The following is a 15,340-nucleotide window of genomic DNA, read 5'->3' on the forward strand; positions in this document are numbered from 1 at the left end:
AGCCCCACTCCACAGACGACGAGCCATGGCCCCATTCTTCTTCTGGTGCACTGCAGCGTGGCAAACTGGGCCCACGGCCCCAGCCCCCCAGAACAGGAAATGCAAAACCACCCTCTGCAGTGGAGGCACAAATGCTGTGGGTGCAGCCATCTTCAACTCCGAGAAAAGGGGACAAGCTCACTCTTGAGGATGCCATAGAAGCCCTGGGCAGCACCTGTGGCCACTGGGTCACGGCTGCCACGTGCACACACCTGAACGCTAGTCTCACTGCTGGCACTGAGTATTCCAGCACCAATCCTGCATTAGAAAAGGACCACCCCTCACACTCTTATCAGTAAGTGTGGGAAGTACACCCCGAGACCTACGCTACAGCTTCCTATCTCGTACCCTGCTAAGACTCACTCACCACCACCACCACTTCACCTACTCCATCCACTCACACGCCAACCCTGCTAAGGCGGCCACTTACCACCAATACCACTTCCACCTACTCCACTCACTCATACTCGAAATCACTGAGTCTGGCCTTCCCAGCAGAGCCGTCAGTGATCATTTGTCCTGGACCACACATCAGGGGCCAGTCATCAGGACCCTTTAAATAACCCTTCCCCTGCTTCTTGGCCAAACTGCTGGCATTTGGCAGAGAGCAGGGTGCCTCAGGGAATGGATCCCATTTCCAGTCCATCTTTCCCGGTAAAGTCAGCACAGGCGCTACAAAGCAGAGGTGTCTCTCACCAGTGCCAGGCTGTGGGGCCAGGGACTTGCAGACATTGATGAGGTAGTGCTCTGTGGCCCCCGTACTCGTCACTGCTTCCCAGTTGTCACTGTACTTTGACAGGGAGGAGAGGTCAAAGGAGTTGCCGGCACCATCTCTGATGTGGAGAGAAAGCCACGATTAGGTTCAGTCAGCATCCACTTAGGCACGTGTCACTCCGGCTACTATCGTTCCCATACGTGAGGCACGCCCCTCCCTGACGTTCTCTGACTCCGATCTTACATGATGACAGAACTTGACAGCAGCTCTTTCCCACATCCAGTCAGAATCAGCAAGATGACTCTGAGTTCAGGAAACCGCAAACCTTACCACCAACACCCCCACACACACACAGAAGTCTGACAGATAAGCATTCTCCACGTTCAGGCAGCGAGAAGCAGAGCTCCTACGGAACCAAGCCCTCGAGGGCCAGGACCCAAGGATGTCTAGTTTGTAAAGTGCCTGGGTGGGTCTGACTTAATCTAAACAGCAACGGCTAAAATGAACAGGAAACAAAGACCTCAACTTTACACGGTGTTGCAATGCAGCCCAATGTCATGAGGCATCTGAGTCACAGGTCACAAAGTTAAGTTCAAAACAAAAGAACTAAGAAAGCTGGCAGTCAGCATGCCCTCGTCCTCCCAGCTCTGGACACCCTCCGCCACCTCCCACTGCCCCACTGTCGCCATGTGGCAACAACTCAAAGAAGGCCTTCTCCATCTTCGTATCCCCAGAGACACATATCTGAGGGAGGGATAGAGGACAGGTGACCCCTGGCCCATCTGCACCACTCAGACTTTGAATCATGCAAAGTTTATGTTTCCTGGTTCAGCTTCAACCACACACACACACACACACACACACATACCTGGTTCAGCTTCAACCCTACACACACACACACACACACACACACGGACTGGGGAGCTAACCGAATCCAACTCCTCATTCAACTTTTAAGGAACTGAGGTCAAGAGAAATTAACTGACAAATCTAACCCATGCCTCCCGGACTACTAGCTATTAAAGCAGAATCACATGACGTCAACCTGACTGTCCAGAGTCAACATGCAAATGAACTTACTTGAATGAACACTCGGTCATTTCAAAGGGTGGGCAGGCGTGCTGTGTGCGCCACTCAAACAGGTATGAGCAATCTGACGTCTCCCTCAGGAACACTGGCTGGAAGAGTCAACAGACACAGATGGGGCAAGTGGATTCCAGAGTAAACACCCAGGAGACTTGAAAGGAGGAACACAAACAGGTAAGAGGACACAGTTCACCACTGCCAACAGGTGAAACGACCCAAGTGTCCATTAACAATGAACTCATTACCAAAATGCAGTAAGCACATACAACAGAATACTTAGGCATAGAGAAATGAAGTCCTGATACATGCTACAACATGGATGAACCTCGAAAACATGATCCTGAATGAAGTCGGTCAGACACAAAAGAACAAATAGCATATGACTGCACTTACATGAAATATCTAGTACAAGCAAATTTATTATTATTCACGATGATGAGAGACTAGGGGAAGAAGGGATGGGAATGACGGATGGGGTACCACATTTCTGTTTAGGGTGAGGAAAAAGTCAGGAAATGGACTGTGCTGAAGGTGCACAGCACGGTGGGTACAATTAATGCCAGAGTCAGACACTCAAAAATGGTAGAAATGCCATATATCTTATAGTATGTAATATCATCTTCCACAATAAAATAAAAACACAAAACACAAAATGTCAGTTTATGCTTTAAGGATGACGACAACAAGAGATTATTAAAATCTATATAAATCAATGAATGTTTCAATGTATTTTCCACAAATCCTGTATTTTAAACTAGGCTAATGAGGAGCTTTTATAAGATCAAAAAGTGATCCATCTCATAAAGATCCACCAGCAAGAGAGCAGCCCCCACCCAAAGGAGAAGATGCTCTTGGGTGCACTGATGCATCTACTAAACCAAGGAGAAAACAAGCTTGGGTGTCAGAGTCCACTCTAACCCCAGGGAGAAGATGCTCCTGGGTACACAGATACACGTACTAAACCCAAGGAGAAGACAACCTCGGGTGTCATAGTCCACACTAAGCCCGGGGAGAAGATGCCCTTGGGCACCACAGCCCACACTAACCCCGGGGAGAAGATGCCCTTGGGCACCACAGCCCAAACTAAGCCCGGGGAGAAGATGCCACTGGGTGCCGTGTTGTTGCTGTCAGGTGCCATCGAGTCAGCTCTGACTCACAGTGACCCCGTGTCCAACAGAACCAACAGTGCCCTGCTCTGTGCCATCCTCACAGTCTCTGCTGTGCCTGAGCCCATCACTGCAGCCACGTGTCAGTCCATCTCATTGAGAGTTCTCCCCTTTTTCTTTGATCCCCCACTTTACCAAGCATGATAACCTTCTCTAGGGACTGCTCTCTTCTGACCACATGACCAAAGCAGGTGAGATAAGTCTGGCCATTCTCAACTTCTAAGGAATATTCCAGCTGCACGTCTTCCCGAATAAATTTATTCATTCTTCTGGCAGTTCATGGTATTTTCAGTATTCTTCACCAGCACCATAATTCAAAAACATCAACTCTTTTTCAGTCTTCCTTATGCATTGTCCAGCTTTCACAGGCATATGAGGCAATTGATGATACCATGGCTTGGCATTGAGGAAGAGGAAGACATAGAGAGGTACATGGGAGGTATATACAACAAAGATGAACCCTTTTGCATGTGCAGTACTGCACTGTCAGTGAGAGCAAGCATTGGTCTACAAGTGGAGAGATGTGTGGACCAGCTGAACAATCAGGTATGTCTAGGCAGGGGGTAGTATGCCCATAACCATGTACACGGTTAACAATGTTTCTACATGCCTATTTGTATGTGCTATAAGAATGTCTAGGTATATAGTAAAGTTGACAAGGGGCAAGGTTGTGGTGGCTCTTTAGCACAGCTAGCTACCCGGACGGAGCAAGTAGTTGGACCTCTGAGCTCAGGAGCATGGTCACAGGGGACATCAAGGTCAATTGGCCTAACAGGCTACACAAAAACATTGTTCTACATTGTTCTAGTGACAGGCATCTTAAAAGCTTGCAAGTAGCCATCTAGAAGCAACACTGGGTCTCTCCTCATCCAGAGCAAAGAACAATGAAGAAAACCAAAGAGGCATAGAAACAATTAGTCCAAGGGACTGGTAGACCATGACATCCTCAGCCTACGTGACTATGAGACCAGAAGAACTAGATGGGGCCTGACTACCACTGCAACCACTTGGAGGGGTATCGGTGCAGGAGATTCTGGGTAGAGTGGGAGAACAATATGGAACAAGACTCAAAAATCATTTAAAAAAAAAAAAAAAAAGACCAGGTTTGCCGGTCTGATAGAGCCTGGTGACACCCCTGAGACTATGGCCTCTAGCCACCCTTCAGGTATGCAACTGAACTCACTTCTGTGGCTTCCAGCTAAACAGCAGACAGGCATATGTGCTGAACATTTACATCAGGTGGATACACTACTTGGAGCAATCAATTACTGGAGAAGAGAAGGGGCAGTGTTTACACAGGGAGACGGCTGCGGGGGGCGGGACACGGGAGTACATGGGAGGGAAGGACAAAGGGAAGAGGTAACTACGGGGAGGAAGTGGGAAGAGAGCTGTTACATTGTGGGGAATTGCATTTCATGTCATGAGACAAAATGTTTTTAAACTGCTGTATGGAAAATGAATTTGCTCTGTAAACTTTCAAATCATAATAAATTTTTTTTAAATAATAAGAAAGGAAAATACCATGGCTTAGGCTAGGTGCACCTTAATCTTCAACGTGATGTTTCTGCTCTTCAGCACTTTAAAGAGGGCTTTTGCAGCAGATCTGCCTAGTGTGATACAACATGATTTCTTGACTGCTGCTTCCATGGGTGTTGATTATGGATCCAAGTAACATGAAATCCCTGACAAACTTCCATCTTTTCTTCATGTATCAAGATAACTACTTATTGGTCCAGTTGTGAGGATTTTTGTTTGCTTTACATTGAAGTGTAATCCATAATGCAGACTGTAGTCTTTGATCTTCTTCAGTAAGTGCTTCATGTCATTTTCACTCTCAGCAAAGAAGTTTGTGCCATCTGCATATCACAGGCTGTAAACGAGTCTTCCTCCAATCCTGATACAAGGTTCTTCGTACAGTCCAGCTTCTCGGATTATTTGCTCAGCCTACAGATTAAACAAGTCTGGTGAAAAGATACTACCCTGTCATATACCCTTCCTGATGTTAAACCATGCTGTATCCATTTGTTCTGTTCAAATGATGGACTCTTGGTCTATGTACGTGTCCCTCGTGTGAACAATTAAGTGTCCTGGAATTACCATTCTTTGCAATGCTATCCATAATTCTGTATCATGCACACAGTCGAATGACTTTGAATAGTCAATGAAACACAGGAAAACATCTTTCCAGTGTTCTTTGCTTTCAGCCAAGATCCATCTGACATCAGCAATTATATGCTTTTTATTCCACATCCTCTTCTGAATCCTGCTTCAATTTCTGGAAGTTCCCTGTCAATATACTGCTGCAACCATTTCTGAATTATCTTCAGCAAAATTTTACTCATGTGTGGTATTAATGATATTATTCAATAATTTCCACATCCTGTGGGCTCACCTTTCTTTGGAACAGGCACAAGTATCAATCTCTTCCAGTCAGTTGGCCAGGTAGCTATCTTCCAAATTTCCTGACAAAGACAAGTAAGCACCTTCGTCTGTTTAAACATCTCAGTGGGTGTCCTGTCAATTCCTGGAACCTTGTTTTTTGCCAATTCCTTCAGTGCAGCTTGGATTCCTTCCTTCAATACTATTGGTTCTTGATCACATGCTATCTCGTGAAGTGGCTGAATGTCGACCATTTCTTTTGGTACAGTGACTCTATGTATTCCTTCCATATTCTTTTGATGCTTCCTACATCATTTAATATTTTGCGCACAGAATCCTTCAATATTGCAACCCAAGGCTTGAAATTTTTCCTCGGTTCAGACTGAAAAATGAGAAGCATGTTCTTCCCTCTTGGTTTTCTAACTCTAGGTCTTTGCACATTTCGTTAATATTTTACTTTGTCTTCTTGAGCCACTATAAATCACACTAACCTCAGGGAGTGGATGCCCTTGGGGGCCACAGCCCACAGTAACCCCAGGGAAAGGTTGCCCTTGGGCACCACAGCCCACATTAACCCCAGTGAGAGGACACCCTTGGGTACCTGCACTACTCCTGAGGAAAGGTCAACCTTGGGTGCCACAACCCACACTAACCCCAGGGAGAGGATGCCCTTAGGTGCCCACACTAACCCCGGGGAGAAGATATCCTTAGACGCTTGCACTACGTCTGGGGAAAGGACACCCTTGGGTGCCACAGTTCACACTAACCTTCTGGGTGCCACGATCACAGTAGAAGAAGATGGTTGTTGAACGCTGATACACGTTATGGCAAATGTCACCCCCAGTGTAGTTAATTTTTAACAATCCATTTTCATAAGTCACTTTTTGAGTAAGGAGACCTGTCCAGAAGAAACAAGTCAATGACAAAAGGTTCCCCTCAAGAAGTGCCCAGGTCACCAGGCTCATCACAGCAGATATGGCATATTGTGCAGCCTGAGTAAAGACTCAAGAGGGCAGTGCCCCTGGCTGCTAGCACTGGACAGCCGCCCTTGGTCACCGTGCCTTGTGGGATGAATAAAACCACCCTCCAGTGTCCCCAGGCTGCTCATTACAGACAATACTCCAGAGCTGGCTTCGTGAGAGAAAGACACTTCCCTCCACACAGTACTTCCCAGCTTCCCAGGTGCTCACCATGCCAGCTCTTCTAGCCTCATTTGTAAATGATGTTAAAATGTATTATCATTGTCCAAAGGCATGACCTGCATTAATCACCAACAGCCCACCATGTGGTCTCAGAGCCAAATCCTGCTCAAAATTTGCCCCTGCTGACTCAATGCTAGATAACACTACCCATCATGGATTAGTTCCTATGTCCTCACGTGGTAAGGCAGAAAAGGAAAATGATCTTAGAGTCAGCAACAGGTACTACTGAGGACGGAATACACATGCCAACAACACTCAGTACAGGTCCTGGTTAAGACAATCCACTCAAACCAGAACCATCATGCAGATGCTGTTCCACCTGGTCACAGCAGCCATTCTTCCTACTCGACAAACTCACTCTTCAGCTGAAATCTTAACACCTAACTCCATTCACTTGCAGCAAAAGTAGAATAAAAAACACAGTACCTGCCACTTTGTGAAAGCCATGAGGTCCCTGCTTCTCCTGACAGGATGAGACAACCATGGATCTGTCTTGAGTTGGACAGACTCCTGCGGAAAGCTTTCCACAGACGCGGAAGTAGTACGTGTACTCTCCAGCACTCACGATCGTGTCATTCAGACCCAGCGGCTTCAGGTCATAGACATTGCCGTGCCTGGGGTCTCTCACCTCACAGCTGTCCCCTTTGGCAACAAACAGGAAACAGAGGGCAAGGGCGATTACACACAGTCACACTGGGCAAGAGAGTACACAGATTTCAATCACGTAAGTATGGCCTTCAAATACTCCCAACAGGTATTAGTGGCCATTCCACATTATTTTATTTCACATACAGGTAATACAAAGGAACTCTGGTAGGGCAGTGCCTCAGGCATTTGACTGCTAACCAGAAGGCTGACAGTTCAAACTCACCAGCTGCTCCACAGAAGGAAGATAGGGCAATCTACTTCCATAAAGATTTGCTGCCTCGGAAACCCAATAGGGGTCGCTATGAGTTGGAAGCAACTCAATGCCAGTTTTTTTTTTTTCCTTTTTTGTTACAAGTAAAACAAGTTGCTCTGGGGTTACAGTAGTTAAGGCACTTGGCTGCTAACCAAAAGGTTAGTGGTTCAAACCCACCAGCCTCTCTGTGTAAGAAACGAGGCAGTCTGCTTCTGTAAAGATATACAGCCTTGGAAACCTAATGGGGGTTGTTATGAGTCAGAATCCACTCAATGGCAGTGAGTTTGGTTTGGTTTGCTTACAGGTAATACAAATTGCTTGCACACAGCTTCCTAGAAGCCTACAACACAGGATAAAGACCTGGTGTCCACCAAAGCAACACAGAGCCCCAAGTCAGGGCTCTCAAGGAACACCTACCACCTCCCTGGTAGGATTGGCAGTGCAGCTCATCAGAGTTACCTGCCCATGATAAGAGCTCCATGGTCAGCCACATGGCCACCACTACACGGTTTCATATCCAAACTAGGAACGAGAGTGTCTATTGCGTCTCACATTCATGCTGGCTGGTAAGGACCAGGGCAGCCTGACTCACCTTCCACTCGAACTACCGGGCAGGCCTCCACTGTTCTCCAGACAAACACATACTCACAGTCATCTAAAAGCTGAAACATTGGGGATCCCTGCAAGAGAACCAAAAGCTTGTTTTCAATTCCTAAGAAATCAGCCAAATGACAGCCACAAATAATACCCAAGTGCTAACCTCCATGAGCAAAAGGGTGGTGTTGTTAGTAGCAGTAGAGGCAGCCCAACTCATGGCGACCTGACGCCCAACAGAGCAAAACGGTGCCAGGTGCTGTGCCTCCTCGTGGTCAGCCACGGATCAGACTATCATGATCCACAAGCGTTTCCACTGGCTGATTTCTCGAAGTGGACCAGGCCTTTCTTCCTGGTCTCCCTTGGTCTGGAAGCTCTGCTGAAACCTGCTCAGCATCATGGTAACATAACAGCCTCCACAGACACATGAAGTGAACTGGCCAGGACTCGAACGTGGCTCTCCCACAGGAAAGAATTTACCACTGAACCATCCGTGTAGATCTAGGGGACTACATTAACTACCAAGAAGCCTTGGTGTGGTGCAGTCAATTACGTGGTGTGGCTTTTCTAGCCGTAGTCTTTGTAACTCCTACTTTGCTGTGAGTAACTGAGAAGCTGCTTGTTAAAACCATCCACCTGGGGAAGCATGAAGTAATCTTCTAGGAAAGTTCACTTTCTCTCAGGTGTATAGAACTCTGATGTTGGGATTGGTTTGTTTTGCCACTGCTGGCTGAGAGAGACATGCTGCTGAGAGACAGACGTGTGGCTGAGAGAGAGACACGCCTGGCTGAAAGACGGTGGCAGCAGAACCAAGAGGCACAAGACAGAGCAGGAGGCTTACCTGGCCCGGAGAGGCCAGGCCAAGAGACCAAGAGCCAGAGAGGCATGTCTAAGGACACAGCAGGGGGGGACCATCCTGACCGAAGAACACAATCCTGAGCACATTCCTGGATTCAAATTGTAACCATCTTCCCTAATAAACCCTGTACTCCGTGAGTTTTGTGTGACCACTGCAGCAGATTATCAAACCCAGCAAAGAGGTGGTGGGTGCCACGGGAGAGACAGTTGGTAAAAGGGCTGAGGGGTGGCGGCATGTCTGGCCTCAGAGGAACATGCCTTGGGCTGCTGATGGTGATTCTGTCCTCCTCTTGTGCAGTTACAGGGGGTCAGAGGTGCCACCTCCCTGCCCCTTTAGCAGTGATGCAGTGGTTAAGCACTCAGCTGCTAACCAAAAGGTCAGCAGTTCAAACCAACCAGCCACTCCACAGGATGTGGCAGTCTACTTCTATAAAGATGACAGCCTTAGAAACTCTATGGGACAGTTCTACTCTGTCCTTTAGGGGCACTGTGAGTCAGAATCGACTCGATGGCAGTGGATTTGGTTTGGGCTTTGCTTCTGTGAAGATTTATAGCTTGGGAAACTCTATAGAGAAGTTCTACTATGTCCTATAAGATAATTATGAGTTGAACTTGACTCCACAGCAATGAATTTTTTTCTTTTTTTTTTAATATATATAGTATGCTCATCAAATCCTACAGATGGTCTGACACCATGAACAGACAGACAAATCCTAAGTTAGATGGAAGCCTCAGACAAACAGAAAAAGGGGAACCGGAGCTACAGAGGCTCACTGCTAGTCTGAACACATACCGAAGTCTGAGCACATTCGAACATGATCCTGGTGGAGTACCGCTGGTTACCACACTTGTCGCCATTGACGTACACGATGCTCAGGGACCCATTCACTGTGGCTTGGGGGCTAATCTGCACCACCCCCAGGTTCCAGCTTTTGTCTTCTAACACTAAGCACGAGCCCATTGCACTGCCTGGAAGAACAGGACAATCAGCCAGGAGTGGGGAGACGGACTTCCACGCTCCCACACACAGGGACAGAGTGAAGTCGAGATAAAAGAGGACGCACCGTGGCATCCCGGAATAAAAGGGAGAGGGCTGCAAACGCTCAGATAGAAAGTTCTCTTCTTGCCACTGGCTGAGGTGTCCACAGCGGTCCAAGGCTTCCTTACTGTGCTCAAGGCACTCAGGTCATACTCGTTCCCGATGGCATCTGAAACACAAGACGCTGGCTAACCCACGTCCCTGAGTCTCCGGAGGACCACCTTTAAGCCCCAGTAGGGAGACTGACAATGCACAAAGGGGAAATCATAACAGGAGCAAGGAAAGCCACCAAAGGCAACAGGCTGTTCCTGCAGAAACACACATGCATCTTTGTGCCACCCAACTACTTTCACAGTAACAGCTCCCCGTGGACGAGGCCAGTTGATGCAGCAGAGAGTAAGGGGCCCAAGAGGAGAGCTGAGAAAGCTTCAACATCCTCCACTGTTTTCCTTCCTCAAAAAGCAGCTCTGACAGCATGGAGCTGATTCCCCGCCTAGCCGGAGAGGTGTTCTCTGAGCATAAGCAGCACTTGGATCCCAAAACACAGCTTCACACTTTGAATTCTGTGCCCTGATTCACTTCCAGAGAAGCATGACAACTCCAGGCATCATTCAAAGAAAACATGTCACACAAATGTACGGTGCCTGTAAAACACAGCATGCACACACGTGTGCACTGCCTCAGCCCCAACCAGTCCCCAACCCCTCGACTGCACGTCTGTACCGGTGACTTGGCAATCCACTGGAGAAGGCACACAGGCCAGAGCCGTTTCAAACTCAAAGAACGTGTCATGGATCCCAAGCCCAGAGTCGATATCCTGATGCAGGAATTTGGGTATTCCTGGGTAAACATCGTCGTTACAAACAAAGCGGATGATGAAAGCATCAGAGGTGCCTGTAGAAAAAGAGGGTCAGACTTAGGGCTGGAGCAATAACCCCAACTGCAGCCCAGTAAGCACAGAGCGGCAATGATTGGCTACTGTGAGGAAGCAGCTCAGTGGCTGTCTAAGGCAGTTACGTGGTGCAAACACATCAGTTCAAGACAACTGATTTGAGCTACAGACTGACCAAATTTACTGTAACATAATGACGAGCCACAGTGACCCACATCGTGACGGGCCCAGACTGTGAGCCACAGTGACCCATGTTATCATGGCATATACCGTGAGCTGAATATTTTGGCATTCTTACTATCCAAGAAAGTACTGAAATATAACATTAGTCCATTAGCACAGACTCAGAAAACAATGTAATTTCATTAGTTCGTTTATCAGAAACCAAAACTCAAACCTACTGCTGTCGTGTCAACTCCGACTCACGGAAACCCAGACGTTACAGACTAGAACTGCTCCACAGGGCTTTCTCGGGTGTGACCTTGACAGAAGGAGATCACCAGGCCTTTCTCCCAAGGAGCCACCAGGTGAGTCTGAACCAACACTGAGGTTAGTAACTGAATGCAAACCAATGGCACCACCCAAGAACTATTTATTCAACTGTCTGCAAATGACCAAACTTCTATGGACCTGTTTCATATGGCAAATAGAAAAGCATTAGTCAGCAAAGCCAGGACTAGAATCCAGGATGCTGGGTTCAGCCCCAGCTCTGCCGACTAAGGGGCTCCTGGCACTGGACAGGGCACGGGAGTGGCTCGCTGACCCTCCTTGATGCCACCCATGGAAGGACGAGGATGCTAAGCAGGAGGCCTGGAGCACAGGACAGTAAAGCCCAAAGGCTGTTGTAAGAACTGGCCAGGCAGTGCATGCACATCTTCACACAGTGCCTGGCGCAACAAAGACACCTGAGCACTGGTCAGCACTGCCATTACCACGAAGGCTCAGCCTTGCTCTTGTGGTTCAATGCCAGGGAGAAAAAGGCAACTATGTCTCTGCTAGGTAACACAGTGCAGAAAAGAGTAGGAATTTGGACAAATTTAACACAGTACAATTGTGTTTATTACATAAAAATAAAATGAAGACCGAATGAAGATGAGGAAGGAAAGTCAGGAGAAAACGGCATAATTTCAGTTATCTGCCATCATTCCTTCCACATCTGACAGGAGATATAGGCAGCGTGACAGCACTGGTCAGGGGAGCAGCAGCACGTAGAGGGGCCCAGGAGACAGCGTGCAGGGAGGGGGGGGCCGCGACTCCACCCAGTCTCCCTCAAGTTATGGAGTGACTTTTAAAGGACCCTTCCCTGGTCAAAATACAGGAGCCAGAGGGCAGGTGAGCAAGGGAGGTGTGTGAGTGTGCATGTGTGTGTGAATGTGTATGTGTGAGTGTGTGTGTTAACGTGTGAGTGTGTGTTATTTGTATGAGTCTGTATGTAAGGGAGAGCTCTAGATTTAAATTTATGGTTAGGTTTAGGGATAGGCTTAGCATTGATTTTAGGGTTAAGGTTAGGTTTAGGGTTCGGGTTACTGTTAGGTTTAGGGATAGTTGTAGGGTTACTCTTAGGTTCAGGTTAGGTTTAGGGTTAATGTATGCATGTGTGACCCAGGATCAGGGGTAGGGGGAGGTCCCTGTGAGAAGAGTCAACAGGAAACCTGATACTGTCCTCAGGAAGAGTGTCCTGCTGTGCAGAGCAGCCACGACCCCTCTGGCCACCCCAGCAGCCTGGCTCCCACTCACCTTTGGCAGGGTGGGGCAGTCCCCTGTAGGTCAGTGTGATGAACCCCTCGGTGGACAGCTGGAGGCTCTTCTCGCCTCCAACGACGCGGTCCGGCTCCAAGTTCTCCAAGTCTCCCGTCTGGGTTTCTGCCTCACAGCCGAAGGCTGGCTTCCCCTCGATGGTCCCACAGATGGGCATCGCTCCACAGATGTTCAACTGCAGGTCAGACCCCACACGTGCTGAAGCAGACTGTGTAACTGACCCCAGACAGAACCCAGCGTCTCCAACCCCACCAGGCCAAACACTGCATCATTATCATTCCACACACCAGCTTCCCACGTGGGGGCAGTTCAATTAGTGAATGAGGCAAAAAATCAGAGTCCAAACAAAAATAAATATCCATAAATTGCCTTTACATTTGGCTTTACCGTGACAGCCCTGTATAGTAACGTGATATACAGACACATAAACCGTCTTGGGTATAGTAACATACCATCTGCACCGGAGGAAGTACATGCAATCATACACCCACAGTATTTTTAATTATGTTACAGAAGGTATGTAAGTTGAAGTTACATTCATTCCAAGTAAATATCAAGCAAAGTTCCTGTGTTTCTTAAAAATACTGACATCACTCCACTCAAAAGTTCGCTGTTTACTATAGCTGTGAAAATGAAACTGAATAGGATCCTCAGTACGAAGACTCTGAAAGCCTCCTCTGCGGCAGTTGAGTGCTAACGGGCAATGTGTGCGAAGTTAAGGCTTACATCCAGCCCTTATTTCTCTTAAAGGAGATGGCCAGTGAGGACTAAGCCCACCCAAAGGCTCTGAGAAACAGCCAATGAGGACTAAGCCCCATCCGAAGACTCAGTGCGTGAGCGTGCTTAGGAGTCCATGTTTGGGGGAGCTGGTACATTCCTCCAAGGGCCGCATCCAGGGTTTGGGAACCACAGATCTGGGATGCCAGGACTATGCGGTCCTGCATGGGCACCAGTATCTCAGCTGTGCCTGAATCTGGGGTGTTCGGGGCCCTCGAGGGTGTTTTAGGACACTTTGCTCCAGCAGCATGGAGAACACTGGTGAGTACCGGGGCAGCAGACCAACAGGGTGGAGCGGTGAGTGGCACACTGGCGGGCAGTGGGGGCCCCAGCAGATGGCTCTGGCAGCAGGCCCTCTACACCCTGTCCCCGTTGCCAGGCGCCGTCCTCTAAGCAATCTTCTTATCTTATCCAGAGTCAGTTTCTGCTGTCTGTGACCGAGAGCCCTGAGGGACGCTCACAGCCTCCAACACCGGCCACAGCTCACAGAGCAGACCTTCTCTGAGCTCATCTGCCGCCTCTCTACTCCTGTATCCCGCAGCCACATACACTCTCATCCACAGTACTGGGCTTTCCAACCCTGGGGCTATCGCCACAGGATGGAGGAAATCCCTGAGGAAACTTGGTAGACAGGAACTCTAGGGGCACAGTGGCTGAGGCACTCAGTTGCAAATGGAAAGATCAGCGGTTCTAACCGACCAGGTGCTCTGCAGAGAAGGATGAGGCAGTCTGCTTCCATAAAGATTTAGTTTGGGAAACCCCGTAGGCAGTTCTACTCTGTCCTGTGAGGTCGCTATGAGTTGGATTCAACCTGATGGCAGTGGGTTTGGTTTCTTTTGGTTTAAGGGAGAAGCTAAAGTACCTAAGGCACTGGACTGCTAACCAGAAGGTGGGAAGTTCAAATCCACCAGCCACTCCTCGGAAGGAAGGCCGGGCAATCTACTTCCGTAGTGATACTGCCTCGGAAACCTAAGGAGGGGTCACTATTGAGTCGGATCCAACACGACAGCAGTGAGTTTGGTTTTTGGTTTTTTAAAGTGCTGCTAAGTCACAAATTCTGTCCCGGTATTGTCCTGGGCTCTTCATACAGTGAGCCTACAAAATTCTTCTGTATCCAAGTTTTATGAGACATTCTCATGTCAACCTCTGTTTACACAGCTTACTCTTGCTCCAATCCAATCTTGCTACAAGAATGCAAACGAATCAAAACTAAGACTTGTTAAAAGCTTTCGACCTTTTCTGTAGGGTTTGGTTTAAAACAGAATGTCATAATCTTGGAGGTTTCCCACCTCCTGCCCCCGGTATAGTGCTGGGGCTGTCTTTGAAGGAGGCACTGTCAGAAGATTCTAGAACATACCCATCCAGGTTATTTCTCCTTCATACGGAAATACAATTACCGTCTCCTCTAGACTAGCGGTGCGGAGTGCCTGCAAGATGGCGGACTAGGCAGAAGGACTACACAGACCCTCTTCAACAAAAAAAAAGGGAAACCAATTGACACAGACTCAAAAGATGATCATGGACCCCTGAGCCTTGAAGGGAAGGATACAGAAGTAGACTAAACCCCAGCTAGCAGAAAAATTTGTGTGAAAATACCAAAAAAGGAGACATACAGAGCTGCGGTTTGGCAGGAACCTGAGTGCCCGTGACGGCACAAACAGCCTGGACATTCCCGAGTGGTGGTAGGACCTAAAAATTAAACTAAAAATCACCCTGCTAGCCAGGGACTGCATGGACTGTGCACGGTGGCTGGGGAACAAACAGAGAAGGTGAAGAGAAAGGTGGGCTGAGCTGTAGACTTTTGCCGGTCCGGAGGCCGCCGCCATTCTGTAGGTTTAAAAAGCGGCTTGACTATTTTGGATATTTAAAGAGACAGCGCTCTTGCAGATTCCTGTGGTGGTAGGACTTAAGAATTAACCTAAAAATCACCCTGC

At 48.1% G+C, this 15,340-nt stretch overlaps 1 protein-coding gene across 1 annotated transcript in view; it reads right to left on the reverse strand.

Annotated features, from left to right (window-relative positions):
- IGF2R (insulin like growth factor 2 receptor) overlaps positions 1 to 15,340 on the reverse strand; it is a 99,267-nt gene that overhangs the window by 27,214 nt on the left and 56,713 nt on the right. The window contains exons 22-30 of the mRNA XM_007945287.1: positions 12,609 to 12,804; positions 10,703 to 10,873; positions 10,005 to 10,148; positions 9,734 to 9,909; positions 8,081 to 8,168; positions 7,014 to 7,229; positions 6,153 to 6,283; positions 1,835 to 1,932; positions 736 to 872 (exon numbers count right to left, since the gene is read on the reverse strand). Of these exons, the coding sequence (XP_007943478.1) occupies positions 736 to 872; positions 1,835 to 1,932; positions 6,153 to 6,283; positions 7,014 to 7,229; positions 8,081 to 8,168; positions 9,734 to 9,909; positions 10,005 to 10,148; positions 10,703 to 10,873; positions 12,609 to 12,804 (1,357 nt within the window). The remainder of the gene's footprint in view (positions 1 to 735; positions 873 to 1,834; positions 1,933 to 6,152; positions 6,284 to 7,013; positions 7,230 to 8,080; positions 8,169 to 9,733; positions 9,910 to 10,004; positions 10,149 to 10,702; positions 10,874 to 12,608; positions 12,805 to 15,340) is intronic.

This window comes from Orycteropus afer, unplaced genomic scaffold (genome assembly GCF_000298275.1).
Source record: "Orycteropus afer afer isolate SDZICR_OR568_19922 unplaced genomic scaffold, OryAfe1.0 scaffold00135, whole genome shotgun sequence".
NCBI classification, from domain to species: domain Eukaryota; kingdom Metazoa; phylum Chordata; class Mammalia; order Tubulidentata; family Orycteropodidae; genus Orycteropus; species Orycteropus afer.